This window comes from Hyperolius riggenbachi, chromosome 5 (genome assembly GCF_040937935.1).
Source record: "Hyperolius riggenbachi isolate aHypRig1 chromosome 5, aHypRig1.pri, whole genome shotgun sequence".
Lineage (NCBI taxonomy): Eukaryota > Metazoa > Chordata > Amphibia > Anura > Hyperoliidae > Hyperolius > Hyperolius riggenbachi.
Window position 1 is genome coordinate 334,810,728 of NC_090650.1, and position 17,592 is coordinate 334,828,319.

Genomic DNA, 17,592 nt, shown 5'->3' on the forward strand with positions numbered 1-17,592 from the left:
GTTGTCACCCCAAAACTGGAAGTGCAGCTATACTGAATTATTTTTTTTTTGCAGTAACAACTCCAGAAACAACTTTACATACACAAGGCTTGAAGTGACCCTTTAGATGGGGCCACAGCAATAAAATATACATACCTGGGGCTTCCTCCAGCCCCCTGAATGCTCCCACGCCGTCCTCTTCCGACTCCCCATTCTTCCACAATAGGGCCTGGCCGGCTGCACGCACTACCGCCACAGTCACGCTGCCTGGAGCGTTCTGCGCAATCGCAGAACGCTCCCGGCGATGGGAGCGAGACGGAAGTGTGCCTGGCCGGACTGTGCATGCTCCAACTGTACAACTTTTCAGGGCCAGTTACGGGCGAAGGAGAAGGCGACTGAGGGTGGAGTGGGAGCAAGCAGGCCGGAGGGGGCTGGAGGAAGCCCCAGGTATGTATACATTTTTAAGGAGCCCCATCTCTGGTACACATTAAGCACAAGTTTTCTTATTTTTCCAGAAGCTTCTCATGATGAAGAATATGATTATGGCTTTCCTAATAGGAATACCTTTACATTTATACAGGACATCTCAAATATTTGATATTCCTGTTTTCAGCCTTGCAATCTCCTCTGAACAGATGTAGATACAGTGATGTGTGTTTTTACAGACTTGTATCTAGTGAACTGTGATTACAGGCCACAGCATCTGTGAATGCACAATTTAACCACTTTATTTGTTTTTAATACATTTTGCTTTTTTTTTTTTTTTTTTTTTATCTGTCCTCCCCTGCTCCCTTCCTCTCTCCGCTAGCCAATCAGGGTGATCAGCTGTCATAGGCTTCAGCCTATGATCACTCCCCAGTCTCAGGAGGGGACAGCCGTGTCACACGGCTATCCCCACCAGTACAGCGCTGCTGCCAATTGCAGCGTTGTACATGTAAATAGACGGCGATCACGCCATCTATCGCAGCGGAGCTCCACCCCTCAAGCAGGAGATGTAGCCCCAGGATTTGACGCCAATTGGCGTTAGGTGGTCCTGGGGCTGCCGCCGCGACCACGCCCATTGGCATGGGGCGGTCTTTAAGTAGTTAAACTTCACCTCAGAAGAAGGAGAAATGCATGTCCTTACCTATCCACAAACTCTTTATTCCTGTGTCCATCTACTGAGCCCTCAAAATGATAGTTCTCCCCACTGATCATGAACGGGTACACAAGAGCTTGGGGGTAGTGGTCAGCAATCTGCTGTATTATAGACTGCACCGCAACAGCTTCCTTCTTGTCAAGCATTGCCATCATCTGACTGATCCAGCCAATAAACTGCCAGCACGGCACTGAGCTAACCTGGAATGAGACAGAAGTCAGAGACAGTTTCCACACACAAATAAGCCCACAGTCTCAGAGCATGGGGAAAGTATTAGACAATTTTTACTTTTACAAATGAACAATGCAGTACAGCCACTAAAGCCATTGGCAAGTACCCAGGGGCGTAACAAGACTTACAGGGACTCCGAGCTCAACTTAAAAAGGAAAATAGTACTCACCCGGGGCTTTCTCCAGCCCAGTGCTGGTCGGGAGGTCTCACGACGGCGTCCTGGCTCCTCTCCTACGCCCCGATCTGGAATGGCTGCCCGTGTCGCCAGGCAGCCATTCCGGATCGGTGCCTAGGAGAGGAGCCAGGAAGCCGTCGTGGGACCTACCGACCAGCACTGGGCTGGAGAAAGCCCCAGGTGAGTACTATTTTCCTTTTTAAGTTGAGCTCAGAGTCCCTTTAAAGAGAACCCGAGGTGGGTTTGAAGAATGTGATCTGCATACAGAGGCTGGATCTGCCTATACAGCCCAGCCTCTGTTGCTATCCCAAACCCCCCTAAGGTCCCCCTGCACTCTGCAATCCCTCATAAATCACAGCCACGCTGCTGACAAACAGCTTGTCAGAGCTGGCTGTGTTTATCTCTATAGTGTCAGTCTGCTGCTCTCCCCGCCTCCTGCAGAACTCCAGTCCCCGCCTGCATCCCTTCCCTCCCTGCTGATTGGAGGGAAGGGACGGGGGCAGGGACCGGAGCTATGCAGGAGGCGGGGGAGCAGCTGAGACTGACACTACAGATGTAAACACAGCCTCACAGCACAGCTGTGATTTGTGAGGGATTGCAGAGTGCAGGGGGAACTTAGTGGGGTTTGGGATAGCAACAGAGGCTGGGCTGTATAGGCAGATCTAGCCTCTGTATGCAGATAGCATTCTTTAAACACACCTCGGGTTCTCTTTAATAGGGCCCCCATGCAAAAATGATAGCATGGGCCCCCCTTGGTCCCCAAAACCCATGTGGGTCATGTGATCAAGAGCCGGCTAATGGCAGCAGAGAGTGTACTGCTGTGAAGCAGCGTCTGGAAGCAGGAAATTACACATGCTTCTGCACATGGCTTTTGCAAGCGAACAGGGAGGTTTATTTGCTAATTGGCTGCACTAGCAGTAGGGGAAAGGGAGGAGAAAAAGCACCCCTGCGATGGCAGGGGTCGCAGGGGTGATGGTTATGTCCATGCAAGTACAAAAATATAACTAAAGCAGACAATTGAATATATTTTACAATATCAAGATAAGTGTAATCAACTTCACACGTTTTCACATTTTATACCTTTCTGAAGAAACTCACCTCTTTGGTCATTAAGTCTAGCGTTTCTGAGGGATACAATTCAATTATTTGCAGAAGTCTTGGGAATTGTAATTGCGCTTCCTTGGACTCCAGCCTTAGTGCCCTAATCATTTTATCCACAATGATTTCAGGGAACTCTTTCAAATCCTGAGGTTTCAACACTATAAAACAAGTTGTTAACAAGGTAAAGAATTTCCAAGCATATTACACATCAATACGGCAGATGATGGATTCCAACTACAGTACTAGGCATTTCAATTACACTGTGTAACCGAACTGAGGTAAGGTCTGGTCATGCTGACAGGCTCCTTCACACTATCTGCGCCACTGAGAAGTACACGCAACACCGCTGCAAAAATGTGCCTAAAATGCTTTGGACCGAAAATTGTAATGTTTTAATTGTGGTGGTCAACTAAAGCTATGCAGTGTTCTTAAAAAGTTTAGCTTGCAGCATTTTTGGTTATGGTGAGCACGGTGGCAAAAAGGATAGCACTTGTCTTGCAGTGCTGGGTCCCTGGTTCGAATCCCAGACAGGGCACTATCTGCACAGAGTTTGTATGTTTTTCGTGTGTAGGTTTCCGCAAGGCAATCTGGTTTCCTCCCGCATCCCAAATATATACAGATAAGTTAATTGGCTTCCCTCTAAATTGTCCCAAGACTATGATTGAGATAGGACTATGGTAGAGATTAGATTGTGAGCCTCTCTAAGGCACAGTTAGTGATGACACTATATACTCTGTAATGGCTTGTTTCCACTAAGTGTGTAATCGCAATGCCATTATTCGCACTGAAACTGAAACCAATGCATGTCAACGGAGTCATTCCCATTAAATGCCAATTTATAAATGCAGTGTGATGGAGAAAAAATATGGATTGCATGCTGCAGATCTCTGCACCACACATACCTTTCCCATAAATAGCCGCATACGAATAAACTCGGAAATCCGCATACAGGAAAACGTATGCAAAATGCAATATGCTAGTGGAAATAGGCCATAAGCACTGTGGAAGAGGTCGCTGCTATATAAATACTAAAATAATAATAACTGATGCACAGTAATGAACACTGTAATGAGTTGCTATGCAGTAAGCTGACTCTAGTGTTGCCTGGCACTGGGAACTGCACTGTACATGTATATAAAGGATACCTGATGATTTGTCTTCTACTCTCCGGAGATGTGCATCACAAAAATCTACCAAGGACATGTAAGATTTAACGATTCCTTCCCTGTCAGTCCGAGTAGCCATGCGGGACTGTTCCTCTTCTGAAGCTTTCCTGACTGCACAATTCAAATGATGGAAGGATTTCCTATACAGCCCCGCTGTCACCTGCAATACAGTCACATGGAAATGATTAGCAGGATCACTACAAAAGTTTTACAAAGATAAATTCAAAATGTATCTCAGATTATAGAAAAGCAATGGGGTCCCCAAACTACAGCCCACTGAGCCATTTTTTTTATTATGTTTTTAATGGACCCTTAAAAACTTTGAAAGTGTAATTGCATGTGACCACCAGACAGTTGCTGTGCTAGTGCATAAAACCCCTTATAGTGTGAGTGATGAGGCCTGGCGAATTGGTATAGGCTGCGTCTTGCGTCATGCGGACGCGCTTTACGGCTCTTTACGACGGGGAATGCGGAAGAAAAGGATGCTTTGCTGGAGGATAACTGGCAGTCGGCCGAAAGCGAAACTTAGCCGCGGAGGGAGACCGGAGGGCACCGAGGGACCGGCGCGGGCACAGGACGGCTGCAGGAGGCTTGGGAAAGCCCCAGGTAAGTGAACTTTTTTTTTGGCCCACAGTTAAGGTTCCCTTTAAGTTGTATGGCTCTGCAACGAGCTGTTAAAGCTGCAGCGCCCTGAATTGTAAAAAAAAATAGCCTGGTCACTAGAGGGGTGTAAGCCTGTGATCCTTAAAGAGACACTGAAGCGAAAAAAAATATATGATATAATGAATTGGTTGTGTACTATGAATTACTAGAAGATTAGCAGCAAAGAAAATATCCTCATATTTTTATTTTCAGGTATATAGTGTTTTTTCTAACATCGCATCACTCTATAATATGTGCAGATTACACAACACTCAGCATTCAAAATGAGTCTGTCAGAGCAGTCTGTGAAGTAATGAACTCTCCTCTAGCAGAGGAAAAGTAAACAGTTCAATTACAGTTGAGATAATAAAAGTCAGATAACAGCCCTCTCCATGACTAAGTTAGTCGAGAGCTTAAGGGCCCTTTTCCACCTGCAGTCGCTAGCGTTCACGCTGAACGCTAGCGATTGCTGAATCGCAATTACCGGCGATTCCCCGACGTTCGCGGCCGCGATTTTGCTATGCTATGCACTGCATAGCAAAATCGCGGCAATTATCGCTCCGCCGCGCGTTCGCGTTCCCCGCAAAAACGAATCGCGGTAGTGGAAATGACCTACGGTTTGTTAAAAAATGACCTACGGTTTGTTAAAAAGCAAACCGTAGCGATTGTAAAATCGCTAGCGGTTTGCGTTTTTGCGATTCAGCCAGCGCAAACGCGCTGGTGGAAAAGGGCCCTAATAGTTTTTTTTGCATAGAGATAATAACTGGAGTTTCTCAACTCTTCCTGTACTGGAAACAATTAGACTGATGTATCTGATCTTAATGTTTTTTTTCTTAGCTGTACTACACATACAAATCATAATATCATCATTTTTTTTTCGCTTCAGTGTCTCTAAGTGGTTAATGTGGAAATGCTTGATTTGGCTGGCAGAATAGGTTCTGTGTACCTAGGAGAAGCTGTGTTTAATTTTGTTAGACTGGACTCAGCAATCTCAAGAATAGTAAACTGGCCAATGCGCAAAGGAGTTTGAGGAAGACTGCTCAAGCATCTTCTCAGTGTGTAAGCTGAAACTCTCTGACCAATACATAGTGGTAGAAATGAGATGATTGAGAAGAAAATAAGGTAAATCTTGAAGACATAATTCAAATTAAAATGACCAGAAAAATACTAGATAATAAAAAGAATTTATAGTGTCAGAGAAAGACCACTTCCATGATCTGGACATGTGGCAAAGATGGAAGAAATGAGATTACTAGCAATTACAATATTGTTACACAGAGAAAGACAGGTATACAGAACTGAGGAAAAATGGACTGAAAATGAGGAATTAAACTAAAAATGCCACAGACTGCTCAGCTATAAACATGACAATGGATTAATAGAGACATCTTGCTTAATGGATATGAAATAAAATGAGACTCATGCTTACTTCCTCCTCTGACTCTGCAAGCTCTATGACCTTCCTAGCCTTGGAATCTTCAATCCTCTGCAGACAGTCCGGCTCCTTGTACAGAGAATCTCCCATTATTCTGTATGTGGCTCCCAGTAAAATATCATGGTACCTGGATGCTCGAGGATATTTGTTCAAATATTCTTTACTGCTCTCCTCTGTGAAATTAAATATACACACATACATATCACCAAACAAATAGTGAAAGTAGCACCACTGGCTCAGTACATGACTAAAAACAAAATAGACTACAGAAGTCCCACTGTATAACTTCTGCATGCCTACATAATAATATTAACCTTGAAGCAGCAGACCTGTGATTTTAAATTATAGACGTTAAAGTGGATCCGAGGTGAACTTTTACTCATTGCATAATTGTGTTCCTTTGCTATTGTTTATAGGGCATTCCTCAAGCCAAATACTTTTTTGTTTTTGTTTTAATACTCTAATTCCCTATAAACTAAATAAACCACACCCACAGGTTTTCAGAGAGCCTTGGCAGTAGCAAGGGCTCATGGGAGCTCAGTCTGGGCAGGAGGAGGAGGTGTTACTAGCCATTGATTTCAGAGGCAGAAGGGAGGCGGGAGGAGGGGGATTAGTTTTTTTTTCACAGGCTTAGTGATCAAGATAAAGATAAGTCTGCCTCTGTGTAATGTTTACAAACAACATGGTCACTGTCATTGTATCACAGGAATAAATAATCATTTTCTATTAAAGCTGTTTGCAGCTAGATTTGCTGTGTCAACTATCTAAACTTTAGATAAGATATATAGACAAGTTACTCGTTATAGTTAGTTTTTCATCTCGGATCCGCATTAGTTATCTAAGTAGTGGGAAGCTATGGATGTTCCAGAAGCTTTGCAGATTGTCCTCTACTGCAGTGTTTCTCAACATTTTATTGGTATGTACCCCCTTTAAAACCCGTGTACTCACCAAGTACCCCCAAGCATAGTAACTATTATGACAAGTACCCCTTAACAAATATATATTGAATCGTAGTGCATGATAATGGTTCTAAACAACTTCCAATTATTTACAATTGCTTTTAATTAGCTAAAATACTAATTTGGTGTTGTTTAAATAAGATTTATACTTTTCTAAAACTCTAAATTGGTTATTCATGGTTAAGTGTATCAAGCCCGAGTACCCCCTGGAACCATCAGAAGTACCCCCTGGGGTACGCGTACAGCATGTTGAGAACCTAGGCTCTACTGCACTGCTACTGCCCAGGACCCTCCTCTTCTTGTTATTGGCCACACTCCCATCCGTAAACAAACTTAACGCATACTCGAGGTGAGAGAGATATGGAGGCTGCCATATTTATTTCCTTGTAAACAATGCCAGTTGCCTGGCAGCCCTGTTAATCTTCTGGCATAAGCAGTGTGAGTCAAAGCACTGGAACAAGCATATGGCTAACCTAGTAAAACCTGAGTCAGCCGAGTCAGAGTACCTGATCTGCTGCATGCTTGTCCAGGGTCTATGGCTAAAAGTATTAGAGACACAGGATCAGGCGGACTGCTGGGCAACTGGTATTGTGTAAAAGGAAATAATTATGGCAGCCTCCATATCCCTCTCACTCTGGGTTCCCTTTAAGGTGGCCACCAATGATACAAATTGCCAAATGATCGATTACAAATAGTTCTTCCTATGAACGATTAGAATTGATCATTTGGGACCAAGTGATGGAAAAATATCTCCTTACTAATCCGATCAGATATACTGTTGGGGGAACTCTGCCCTAAGGCCTTACCTAGTGTTAGGACACAGGGATAGTCAAGCAATGAGGTGCTTTTCCCTGTATTTGCATAAGCAACAAATGTCTACAATATATGTATAATATGTGCTGGCAGGCACTGTTTCTTAAACGTGTGTCACTGGAATGAAAAATTTCTGCCGCTACTTACCATTTGAATGTGTGGAAGCATTGCACACAACAGCAAAATTAGACAGCAGTGGGCAAGCAGCTCCCAGCATCAAAAAGAGAAAACTTCCTCACCATGTATTTTTAGCCTGTGTGTGAAAAAAACAGAGGCAAGATCCAAGTATAAGTTGGGCTACTTACATATAAGCCCATAAACCACTGATCGGCCGGCTGATAGGCATCAGAGAGAGGATTTTAGTGTTAGGCATTGGGTGAGGTTAGTATTAGGCATCGGAGAGGGGAGGTTAGTAGTACTGTGTTTCCCCAAAAATAAGACACTGTCATATTAATTTTTTCTCTAAAAGATTTTCTAAGGCTTATTTTTAGGGGATGTCTTATTTTTGGGCAAACACTGGTAGTTTTCCGATACAAAATGTACATACTGCATGCCATGATGAAACACATGCAACATACACAGAGCTTTTGGTTTGCAGATATTGGCTCTCACTTCCAAGAAACGTATTCTGCTGCTCATTTGGGTAAGAGTCTATTTCTTGCAGGCAGGCTCCCCTGACACATATCAGGAGGGCTGGTTCCAACAAAAAACACAAATTGCCTGACACACATATACTGGACTGTAGAACTCACAACATACTGCTGCTCTCCTGTATCCAGGCTTTGTATTGAACGTGACTTGCTGGTGTAATGTGGGGTGCTGCTAGCTAGGGCTTAAATTCAGGGGGAGGGCTTATATTTCAAGCATTCTTGAAATTCCTGCTAGGTCTTATTCTCAGGGGATATCTCATTTTCAGGGAAACTTGGTAAGCACAGGAGAGGGAGAGGTTTATACTAGGGATCTGAGAGGAGAGGTTTATATTAAGGATCTGAGAAGTGAGGTATAGGCATAGGAGAGGGGATGGGAGGTTAGGCATAGGAGAGGGGAGGTTAGTGTTACGCATAGAAGAGGAGAGGTTTGTGTTAGGCATAGAAGAGGAGAGGTTCGTGTTAGGCATAGGAGAGGGGAGGTTAGTGTTAGGCATAGGAAGGGGGAGGTTAGTTTTAGGCATAGGAAGGGGGAGGTTAGTTTTAGGCATAGGAGAGCACTGGTCCTCCGCGTTGTCTCGCTGGCCGCCGGTAAAGATTGAGACCCCGCTGGTGGGTCAGGTCTTCTGCGCCTGCACGGGCATTCCTTCCACTCGCCCCTACGTCATCTGGCGCGTACTGTGCCAGCGCACAAGTATTGCGCAGACGCAGTAAGCGCCAGTTGATGTGGATTCAAGGGGAAGAAAACCCATGCAAGCGCAGAAGACAAGACCCACCGGCGGGGTCGCAATCTTTACCGGCGACCAGCTGGACAATGCAGAGGACTGGGACTGCGGCGAGGGCACAAGATGGCTGATATTTACGTGCATAAAATCTGTTTAAATGTTGTCCCACAGAAGACCTTTACGCATAGGAGAGGGGGAGGTTAGTGTTAGGCATAGGAGAGGTTAGTGATAGGCATAGGAGAAGAGAGGTTAGTTTTAGGTATAGGAGAGGAGAGGTTAATGTTAAGCATAGGAGAGGGGAAGTTAGAATCTGAAGTACTATTAAGGTAGCCATGTTAAGGTGGCAATTAACAATATGGTATTGATCCGTTATTTTGGATCGATTCCATTAATTTACTCTAATTGCACAGCAGCGTTAGTGGGCCTGAACGAATGTTGCTGATCGATATTATAATTGAATTGGATTATCGATCGTCTGGAGAACTGTATTGTTAATGGCCACCTTTAGACAGAGGAGAGGTTAGGCTTAGGCATCGGAGAGGATAGTATTAGGCGAGCAGTGTTCTCCCCAGAATTTTTTTCCAGCCGGGTGCCATGAAATAGTAGCCGGGTGGCATGAAAAAGTAGCTGGGTGGGGTAATATGAGAGAATGGAAGGCAGGTGCTTCTGAGCGCAACGCTGCTTACAACATAGGAGGAGGCGTGCTGATGACAGCCGGGTGCTCATCAAAACTAGCCGGGTGGAGCGCCCGGCTAAAAGAGCCTGGGGAGAACACTGGCGAGAGAGAGAGAGCAGTGAGTGCCGCCGGCCAGATCAGCTGTTTCTACCAAAGCTGCAGCTGAAGTTCCATGATTGGTATTGCACATACACTTTATCTTTTTTTCACGCCATTTCAGGATCACTTTAAACCTTAGACTGACTGTCATTTTTAAAATAAGCTAGGTAGGTGCCTGTGCCAGCTATTTTGGAATATTAGTCCGAGAGTTTTCACCACAGCCATCTAAAGGTGTATTTTTGTCAAAACTACTTCCGAAGACAAGCTTCTAGATGTCCGCTATGTATGGATGCAAACATTCGGAAACGTCTAAAGATCTATGCAGCAGGCAGATTATAATTTTGCCAAAAAAGTCTATAGATGTCTGGGGCATATGGAGGTGGATATTCTGAAAAACCTAAAGACACTGAATGAATATGAAGAAACAGAAACGTTAACTACATGTCTAACATATAACAATATGTCACTTAGAACACTTCTTACCAAGCAAGGAAACTGTTTTTAGGACATTAAGAATTTGTTCAGGACAGCTTTGGCTCTGGCTGCGGCTGTGACTGTAGCGACAATAGCTGTGAACCCATTTCACCATCCACTCATCTTTAGTTTTAGCCTCGCGGTGAAGTTCTTTCAAAAGTTTCATTGCAACGGAAAAGTTGCTCTGTAAAATTTAATAGCAACATCTCACTTTCTGAAATGTATAAATACAATATGTATGGTGTAGTAAAATAAATGTAAGTGCTTGGTGGAGTAAGAGAAGGATATTTATGAAAGTAAATCTGTCAGAGACCACAAGGTTTACAAAAACGGAAATTTCTGCTTAATACCACCGTGACAAAACACACTGCTGTGAGGAAACCGTTAAAGCAGCAGGTCTAGGGAGAGTCACTTGATCACCCCCTGGTAACACTAGGTGCCCACACTTTTTCGGCTTGTGAGCTACTTTATAAATTAGCAAGTCAAAATGATCTACCCATGTACAATTTTAGGAGCACAATTGTATATACAGAATGTAAAATGTAGTCCAGTCGGGGTCTACTTTGAAGTCCTTTGCTATCTACCCAATGGGCACCCTTAAAGGGTTGAGAATGGACAGAACCTCTCTTTATGTCACCATGTATTAGATCAGGAATTCCCAACCCTGTCCTCAATTATCACCAATAGTGCATGTTTTGTGGAGATCCACAGAGGTGGTTAATCAGTTCTAGGGAGACATTAATTACCTCCCCCGTGAATGTTTGTGGTTTTCTGCAAAACAAGTACTGTTGGTGGGCCTTGAGGGCAGGGGCGTGAAGCCCTGTACTAGATGAATAGGCAGCTATTTTATAGACCTGCCATAAAAGCAGATTCTTCAACGTAAAATGAATAGTATGTGACAATCTTAGCATAGCAATACAGTGCCACAGTCTCAGACATTTATAAGTATAATAATACAAAGTAGAGATACTACCTGCTTCCTAGCACTATCCACCATCTTCAGTTTCATTACAAATTTACATTTTTTCATCAAAAAGGTAATATCTTCCTCCTTGTCCACTTCCATGTCCTCAACATCATCTGCATCATTATCTACTTCCATACTCTCATCCACCAGCTGCTTGGGGAGCTTTTCTTGGATTTTATCAAGGAAAAAACACCTAGAGCAGAAAGAAATATTACATATATACAATAAAACAGAACGGTCCCAGGAATGCTTCACAGGATTTCATTATTTTGTCTTCTGTGACTCTACCTGTTAGTAATGACATCATCCCAGGTGTTCATAGGATCCATTTTATCATCTGGATATCTACTCATCCAAAGATTAAACAATCGCTTCAGCGACGGCAAAGAGGTTAAATTGCCTAGAATGACGAAAGGGAAAAAAAAAATACTGAAATAGAAAAGGATGATGTTTTACATTTTACTTCACAAATCATACATTTATTTTTACAGAATCCTAGATATCTTTAAAGTGTACCTGTCGGGCATAAAATCAATTATTATTATCTGGTAAACAAGTAATAAGGATGCTAACCAGGCAATCCAAAAGTTAAAAATCACTATTACCTTTCTTGTTGATAAATGATCATTCCCTAGTTTACCTGACTCTTACTTGGTACGCACAAAGGAAGTTGCAGAGCATGCTGGGTTGTCCTTTTTTGCGTCTCTACTTTCCCCTCAGAATTAACTAATGCAGCCCGATTGGCTGAAGCCTCTTTCCCTCCTGTTTTTCCCTCCCACACCTCTGTTCCTTTCTCATTGGCTAATATTTCTCATGTTGAGACAATGCACTTTCTATAGTGGAGGGCCGGCAATGTATACACAATCAGGTAGAGGAGAGTAAGGGAGGAAATGACATCAGCATTGGCTTCAAAATAGCCACAGTTAAATGGGAAATGCTAAGAAGGCTCTTCTCTGTTTTTTTTTTACTGTAGAATAATCACTAAAATAAAAAACGGGGACAGGGCAATACATAGGTTAAGTAAGTAGAGCAAGTATGTACATGTATGTGTGTATATATGTATGTGTGTATGTATGTACGTATGTATGTGTATATATATATATATATATATATATATATATATATATATATATATATATATATATATATATATATATATATATAGTTTTTTTCTGAACTAGTATAGCTGACAGCTCCTCTTTAACAAAAACAATATGTGACACCTGCATGGCACTGTGGGAATGTTCACACATTCGCCATACAAGCTCCAGCCGGATATGAATAAGTTAACACACGATGTACATAATACACATTTTCGGCAAGTTCTTGTTTTAAAGAGACTCTGTACTTGTCCCAATGAAGCTTCCCCTCCCCTGTAGCTTCAGGAAATCCAGCGCTGGCTCCCCCGAATCCTCCCCCGACAAGCTTGGCAAGGTTTGATATATTTATCTCTCCGTGATCCTGCGCAGGCGCAATAGCGGCCCTTCGTTTGGGCTAGGCGGAAATAGCCGAGCCTGATCGTATGTACTCTACTGCGCATGCACAAAAGGACTCGTGCCTGCGCAGTAGAGCAGATCGATTGGGTTCGGCTATTTCCACCTTAACCCAAATTAAGAGCAGCTAGTGCGCCTGCGCAGGATCACAGTAGGTAAATATGAATATGAACACGGTATGACATTTACATACCTGGAACACGGATGAAATTAATAAAATCCTGAGTCTCTGTTAAGGATTGCACAGACTGCAGTTCAGTTAATCTGCTTTGGTACAGCAATGAATCAATGCTTGAATAGTTCTAGAAAATAAAACAAGATTTTGTAATCAGACTATTAAAAAGCATTGCAAAGATGTTTAGAAGAAATAAAAGTACAAAGACAATACTTGTGTTTTTCTGCAAATGTATGCAGCTCGAATACAGACTATTAAATCATCAGACTCTGTGGTTGATCCAATTCCAAATTGCATCAATTTGCACACAATGAACATAAAATGTCATTGTGAAAATATTAATACAGTAAAATCCCTTTATAGTAAGCTCCAAGAGACCTGGCCAAGTAGTTTACTAAGTCTGAAATGAATTAGTTAATATTCAGACAAAGTAAACTACTTAGGGTGAAATATTCAGACAAAGTAAACTACTTAGTTGGGGTTATTCCCCTGGTGGTGAGAGTTCCGGGGCTCACCTGTCTCAGTCTAGGTATCACATGGTGGTTTAAGGGTCCCGGTCTGTGGCAGATTCCGGGACGCCTAACTGTCGTATGAACCGGCGTTTGTGGTTTTAAATTTATTTTTTTAAGCTTCCAGGATGTGGTTGATAGGCGAGTGGTTAGGGAGGGGAGCAAGTGGGGGTTGTGCCTGCACGCGGTGTCCCGGCTAAGTGACATAATCCATGATTATGTCTGACCGAAGCCTCCCACCTGAATGCTGCTAAATGTATGCAATTTCTGCTGGATTTGATATTGCACACAAAGGGCTTGATTCACAAAACGGTGCTAACCTACTTAGCATGTCTAAAGTCTTTAGACGTGCTAACCAGGGTGCTAAGCAGGTTAGCACCGGATTTCTCAATCAGATCGCGTGCAAAGTCATATGCGCACGCTAAGTCTCATAGGCTTTAATTGGCACTTCGCGCTGAGCGCCCTGTGCAGTACGCGCGTAAAGTTTTACGCGCATAAAGTTTTGCGCGCGAAAAGTTGGTTTAGACGTGCTAAGGGGGTTTTCACAGGCGTGCTAACAGTTAGCTGGTCTCATATGTATTTTTTCAAAAATATATCAAAATCTTTATTTCAAGGGTTATCAGAACATTAAAATAGTTGGGGATAGGGAATGATGGGGGTAAGGGAACAAATAAAATCAGTAAACACGTTGCGGAGCTGAATGATCCACTTTGCTGGCCAGCTTACAGATTTACACTTTTTTTTACATTTTCTCTCTGTATGCCAGCTCTTCGTGTATGTCTCCAATACAATAGAAATAAAATGAATTCAAAAGAAAGAAAAACTGTTGTTCTGCTGTAAGGACGAAAGGCCTGTTTGTGGCCTCTGCTGACCTCTCCTATTGTCTCACTGCCATCTAGTGGCAGTTGTAAATAATGTACTACTCTTGTGGAAAAAGTTCCTTGCTCTGAATGTTACACACCCCTGGCCCTATCAGAATGGAGATGGGAGGAGACGACACTGAACATAAGAGAAGCGTAGAGCGGAGTGACGTCACACCCTGAGGAAACGCCCCAAGCGGCGTGAAACGCGTCGGTGGGCGGAGCTACACCACGTCTGGCCAGGACTGGAAACTTCACGCACTGTATAGGACGCCTGAGATGCGGAAGACGCTGAAGTGAGGAGGAAAGGTGACAGCGGAGACCCGGCGAACAAGCAGGCTGGACGCAGTCGCTAAAGGGTCCGCACACCGCCGCTCAGCGTGAACCCCTCAGGCAGCTACAGTCCTCAGACAACCGTCCGTGATGAACAGAAACCAGAGGGAGTGGTGAGATAACTGCCTACTGCTATTTGTTGGCAATACCGGACTGTATATAGCTGCTATGCTTACTCTGTGACAAATAAGAAAACTGCTATTCCCTGCTCTAAAGCTATCCTGCACTAATACCTGCCTAACATCTGCTTACCATTACAAACTGAACTGAACTTTAAACGCTGTATGGGATATAACAGCTTGACTGCAAACAGTTTAGGACTACCAAAAAACTGATCAGTCAACCATTATCAATTGTCACAGTGTGCACTAGACAGTCTGGTGGTACCACCCTAGATTAAGTCTGTTCATTTCTGGTATGTCTGTGTGTATGAACGTATGATTGGTTTCTGTAAATCTGTAAGCTGGCCAGCAAAGTGGATCATTCAGCTCCGCAACGTGTTTACTGATTTTATTTGTTCCCTTACCCCCATCATTCCCTATCCCCAACTATTTTAACGTTCTGATAACCCTTGAAATAAAGATTTTGATATATTTTTGAAAAAATACATATGAGACCATTTAATCATTATTATATATACTGTACAGACTGGTTGTGTATTGAAGTGCAGTGCTGCAATCTTTGCATATAAGCATTCTAAGGGACTGTGAGTCCATAGGAAATAAATGCCGCAGCACGCACAGTCATGCAGATCCATGAGGTTTAGTCACCTCTAATATTAAGATGTGCTAACAGTTAGCACCGCTTTGTGAATCAAGCTCAAAGGGTGTATACCATTGCACCTGATTGGCTGACAGGCTGCCTGCCGATAAAGGTAGGTATGTGCTAGCTGGGAGTTGTATTTGCTTTTTGTGTTTTGCAGTTAGCATTGAGTTTAGAGGCAGTGTGGGCAATTCCCCTGGTGGTGAGAGTTCCATGACTCACCTGTATCTCAGTTTAGGTATCAAATGGTGGTTTAGGGGTCCCGGTCTGTGGCAGATTCCAGGACCCCTGACTGTCGTGTGAACCAGTGTTTGTGGTTTCAAGTATTTTACTATATCAGAAGTTTACTGAAACAGGATTCTTTAATCCTTGTATGTTCATACAGGCTGGGCTGTGGAGTCAGAGTCGATGAGTCAAAGCAATTCTAGGTACCTGGAGTTGGTGTTTTTGTAAACTGAGGCGTCGGAGTCGGATAGTTTTTGTACCAGCTCCACTGCCCTAGTAAGTATTAGACTTAGGAGTTGGGGGCAATTATGGGTACCTGGAGTCAGTGGTTTCATAAACTGAGGAGTCACAGTCAGATTATTTTTGTACTGACTTTAAAGCCCTACATACAGGTGCATGGTAAGGACCTGGGGACTGAGTTTACTATATCAAAGTTTACTACAGCGAGATTCTACTGTATCTCACTGACCATCTCTAATAGACTTATGAGTATAATTACCTGCATGAAGACATCAATTCCATTTTTTATGTAATACTTTGCCCGGTCAAAATCATCTTGTATTATATAGAGAAGACTCATCTCCTGATTGTAGAATGTTTCCATCAAGACTTTTCTCTGCTCCACCTTCATGGCTTCATCGACAAATGTTAATAAAGACTGATCATCCTTCCCGTGGAGAAGCAGTTTGACTTTACTGCGGATCATGTAAGGCAGATAACTTTCCTGCATCAAAAACAGAAAACACTGATTAGGAACAAATCTACCTGTAGCGATGAGGGAAAATTACAGAAATTCTGCTCATACATATCATACCTGATAGTAATGGTCACTCCACATTTTGTTAAGGTCTGGAGGGGTTGCAGTGTCTATGTTGAGTGTTGAGCAATATTCCAATGGCTCCCATTCTGTTAGGTGATTGTAACATTCCATAGAAGCCATTTCCCAAAAATCTTTTTCTGCTTCAGTAGGTTCCCCATCTGTAAAGTCCTTTTGTAATGCCTAAAAAGATTAGATTTATAGAGTCGGAATTCTTGATTGGATTAACTGATACAACTCCAAACATAAGGCCTCTTTTCCATGGATTGTTACTGCTCGTTGCTGCCTGGTAACTGCTCGTTGCTGCCTGGTAACTGCTCGTTGCTGCCTGGTAACTGTTCATTGCTGCCTGGTAACTGCTCGCTGTTGCCCGGTATCTGCTTGCTGAGCCCACAGTTCAACAGTCCGTGGAAAAGAGGCCTAAGTGCCAGCATCACCAACAATGGTTAGTTTGTCTGTTCTTGGCAGATCATCATTACATTTAGGTCCATAGCAGCTTCATATTTCCCTCATAAATAATAAGGAATATAAAACTGACCTGAGTGAGTCTAATCAAGCAAATCATTTGTAAAGAAGATCACTAACCTCATCATATAGTTTTGCTGCGGTGGCATAGTCAGATTTCGATTCTGCATTTAATGCAAGTTGGGTAATACTTTTTGTTCCAATTTTCCCACTGAAGATGCCTCTGAGAACATCATAGTCCTCAATGGAACGATACAGTCTAAATAAAAGAAATGGTAAATCATTAGAATAGATGAGTAATAAAATCTGCAATGTTAAAGCATGAGTAAATCTAAAGAGCTAGCTTACTCATTTACAATGGAAAAATAATAATAATGCAATTGTGCAGTATGGAATCGCCCCATGAAGGCGCAAACCTTGCAAGCTGTAACCATCTGAGGATATCAGGAGGTGGCTCGGTTCTTCCCCTCATCTTCTTTGCTGGGGGTTCCACTGGTGTCTCGATGTGCTGCAGCCCTTTCTCCAGCAGCAGTATACCTAGAGGCTGTTGCAAGCTTTCTATACTACTTGTGCTCACACTCTTTGGAGACACGCCAAGCAGCTCAGAATGATGATAACACATATCCTAAAACAAAAAAGAGTTTATCATTTAAAAAAAAAAAATACCAAGTTCAAAAGCAAAACCATATCAGATTATTTTCTATTCCTGACTTATGATGCTACAAA

The 17,592-nt window shown here is 42.9% G+C and overlaps 1 protein-coding gene across 4 annotated transcripts in view; it reads right to left on the reverse strand.

The window, feature by feature from the left end:
- Positions 1–17,592, reverse strand: part of PRKDC (protein kinase, DNA-activated, catalytic subunit) — a 270,531-nt gene that overhangs the window by 64,884 nt on the left and 188,055 nt on the right. For all 4 annotated transcript variants that reach the window (XR_011020922.1, XM_068237357.1, XM_068237356.1 and 1 more), the window contains 12 exons: positions 17,283–17,491; positions 16,987–17,125; positions 16,399–16,584; positions 16,084–16,308; positions 12,914–13,022; positions 11,516–11,627; positions 11,234–11,420; positions 10,270–10,444; positions 5,862–6,040; positions 3,770–3,950; positions 2,622–2,782; positions 1,106–1,317 (listed from right to left, as the gene is read on the reverse strand). Coding sequence is in view for 3 of the 4 variants with exons in the window: in XM_068237357.1 (XP_068093458.1) it covers positions 1,106–1,317; positions 2,622–2,782; positions 3,770–3,950; positions 5,862–6,040; positions 10,270–10,444; positions 11,234–11,420; positions 11,516–11,627; positions 12,914–13,022; positions 16,084–16,308; positions 16,399–16,584; positions 16,987–17,125; positions 17,283–17,491 (2,075 nt within the window). In the remaining variant the exon portion in view is untranslated. The remainder of the gene's footprint in view (positions 1–1,105; positions 1,318–2,621; positions 2,783–3,769; positions 3,951–5,861; positions 6,041–10,269; positions 10,445–11,233; positions 11,421–11,515; positions 11,628–12,913; positions 13,023–16,083; positions 16,309–16,398; positions 16,585–16,986; positions 17,126–17,282; positions 17,492–17,592) is intronic.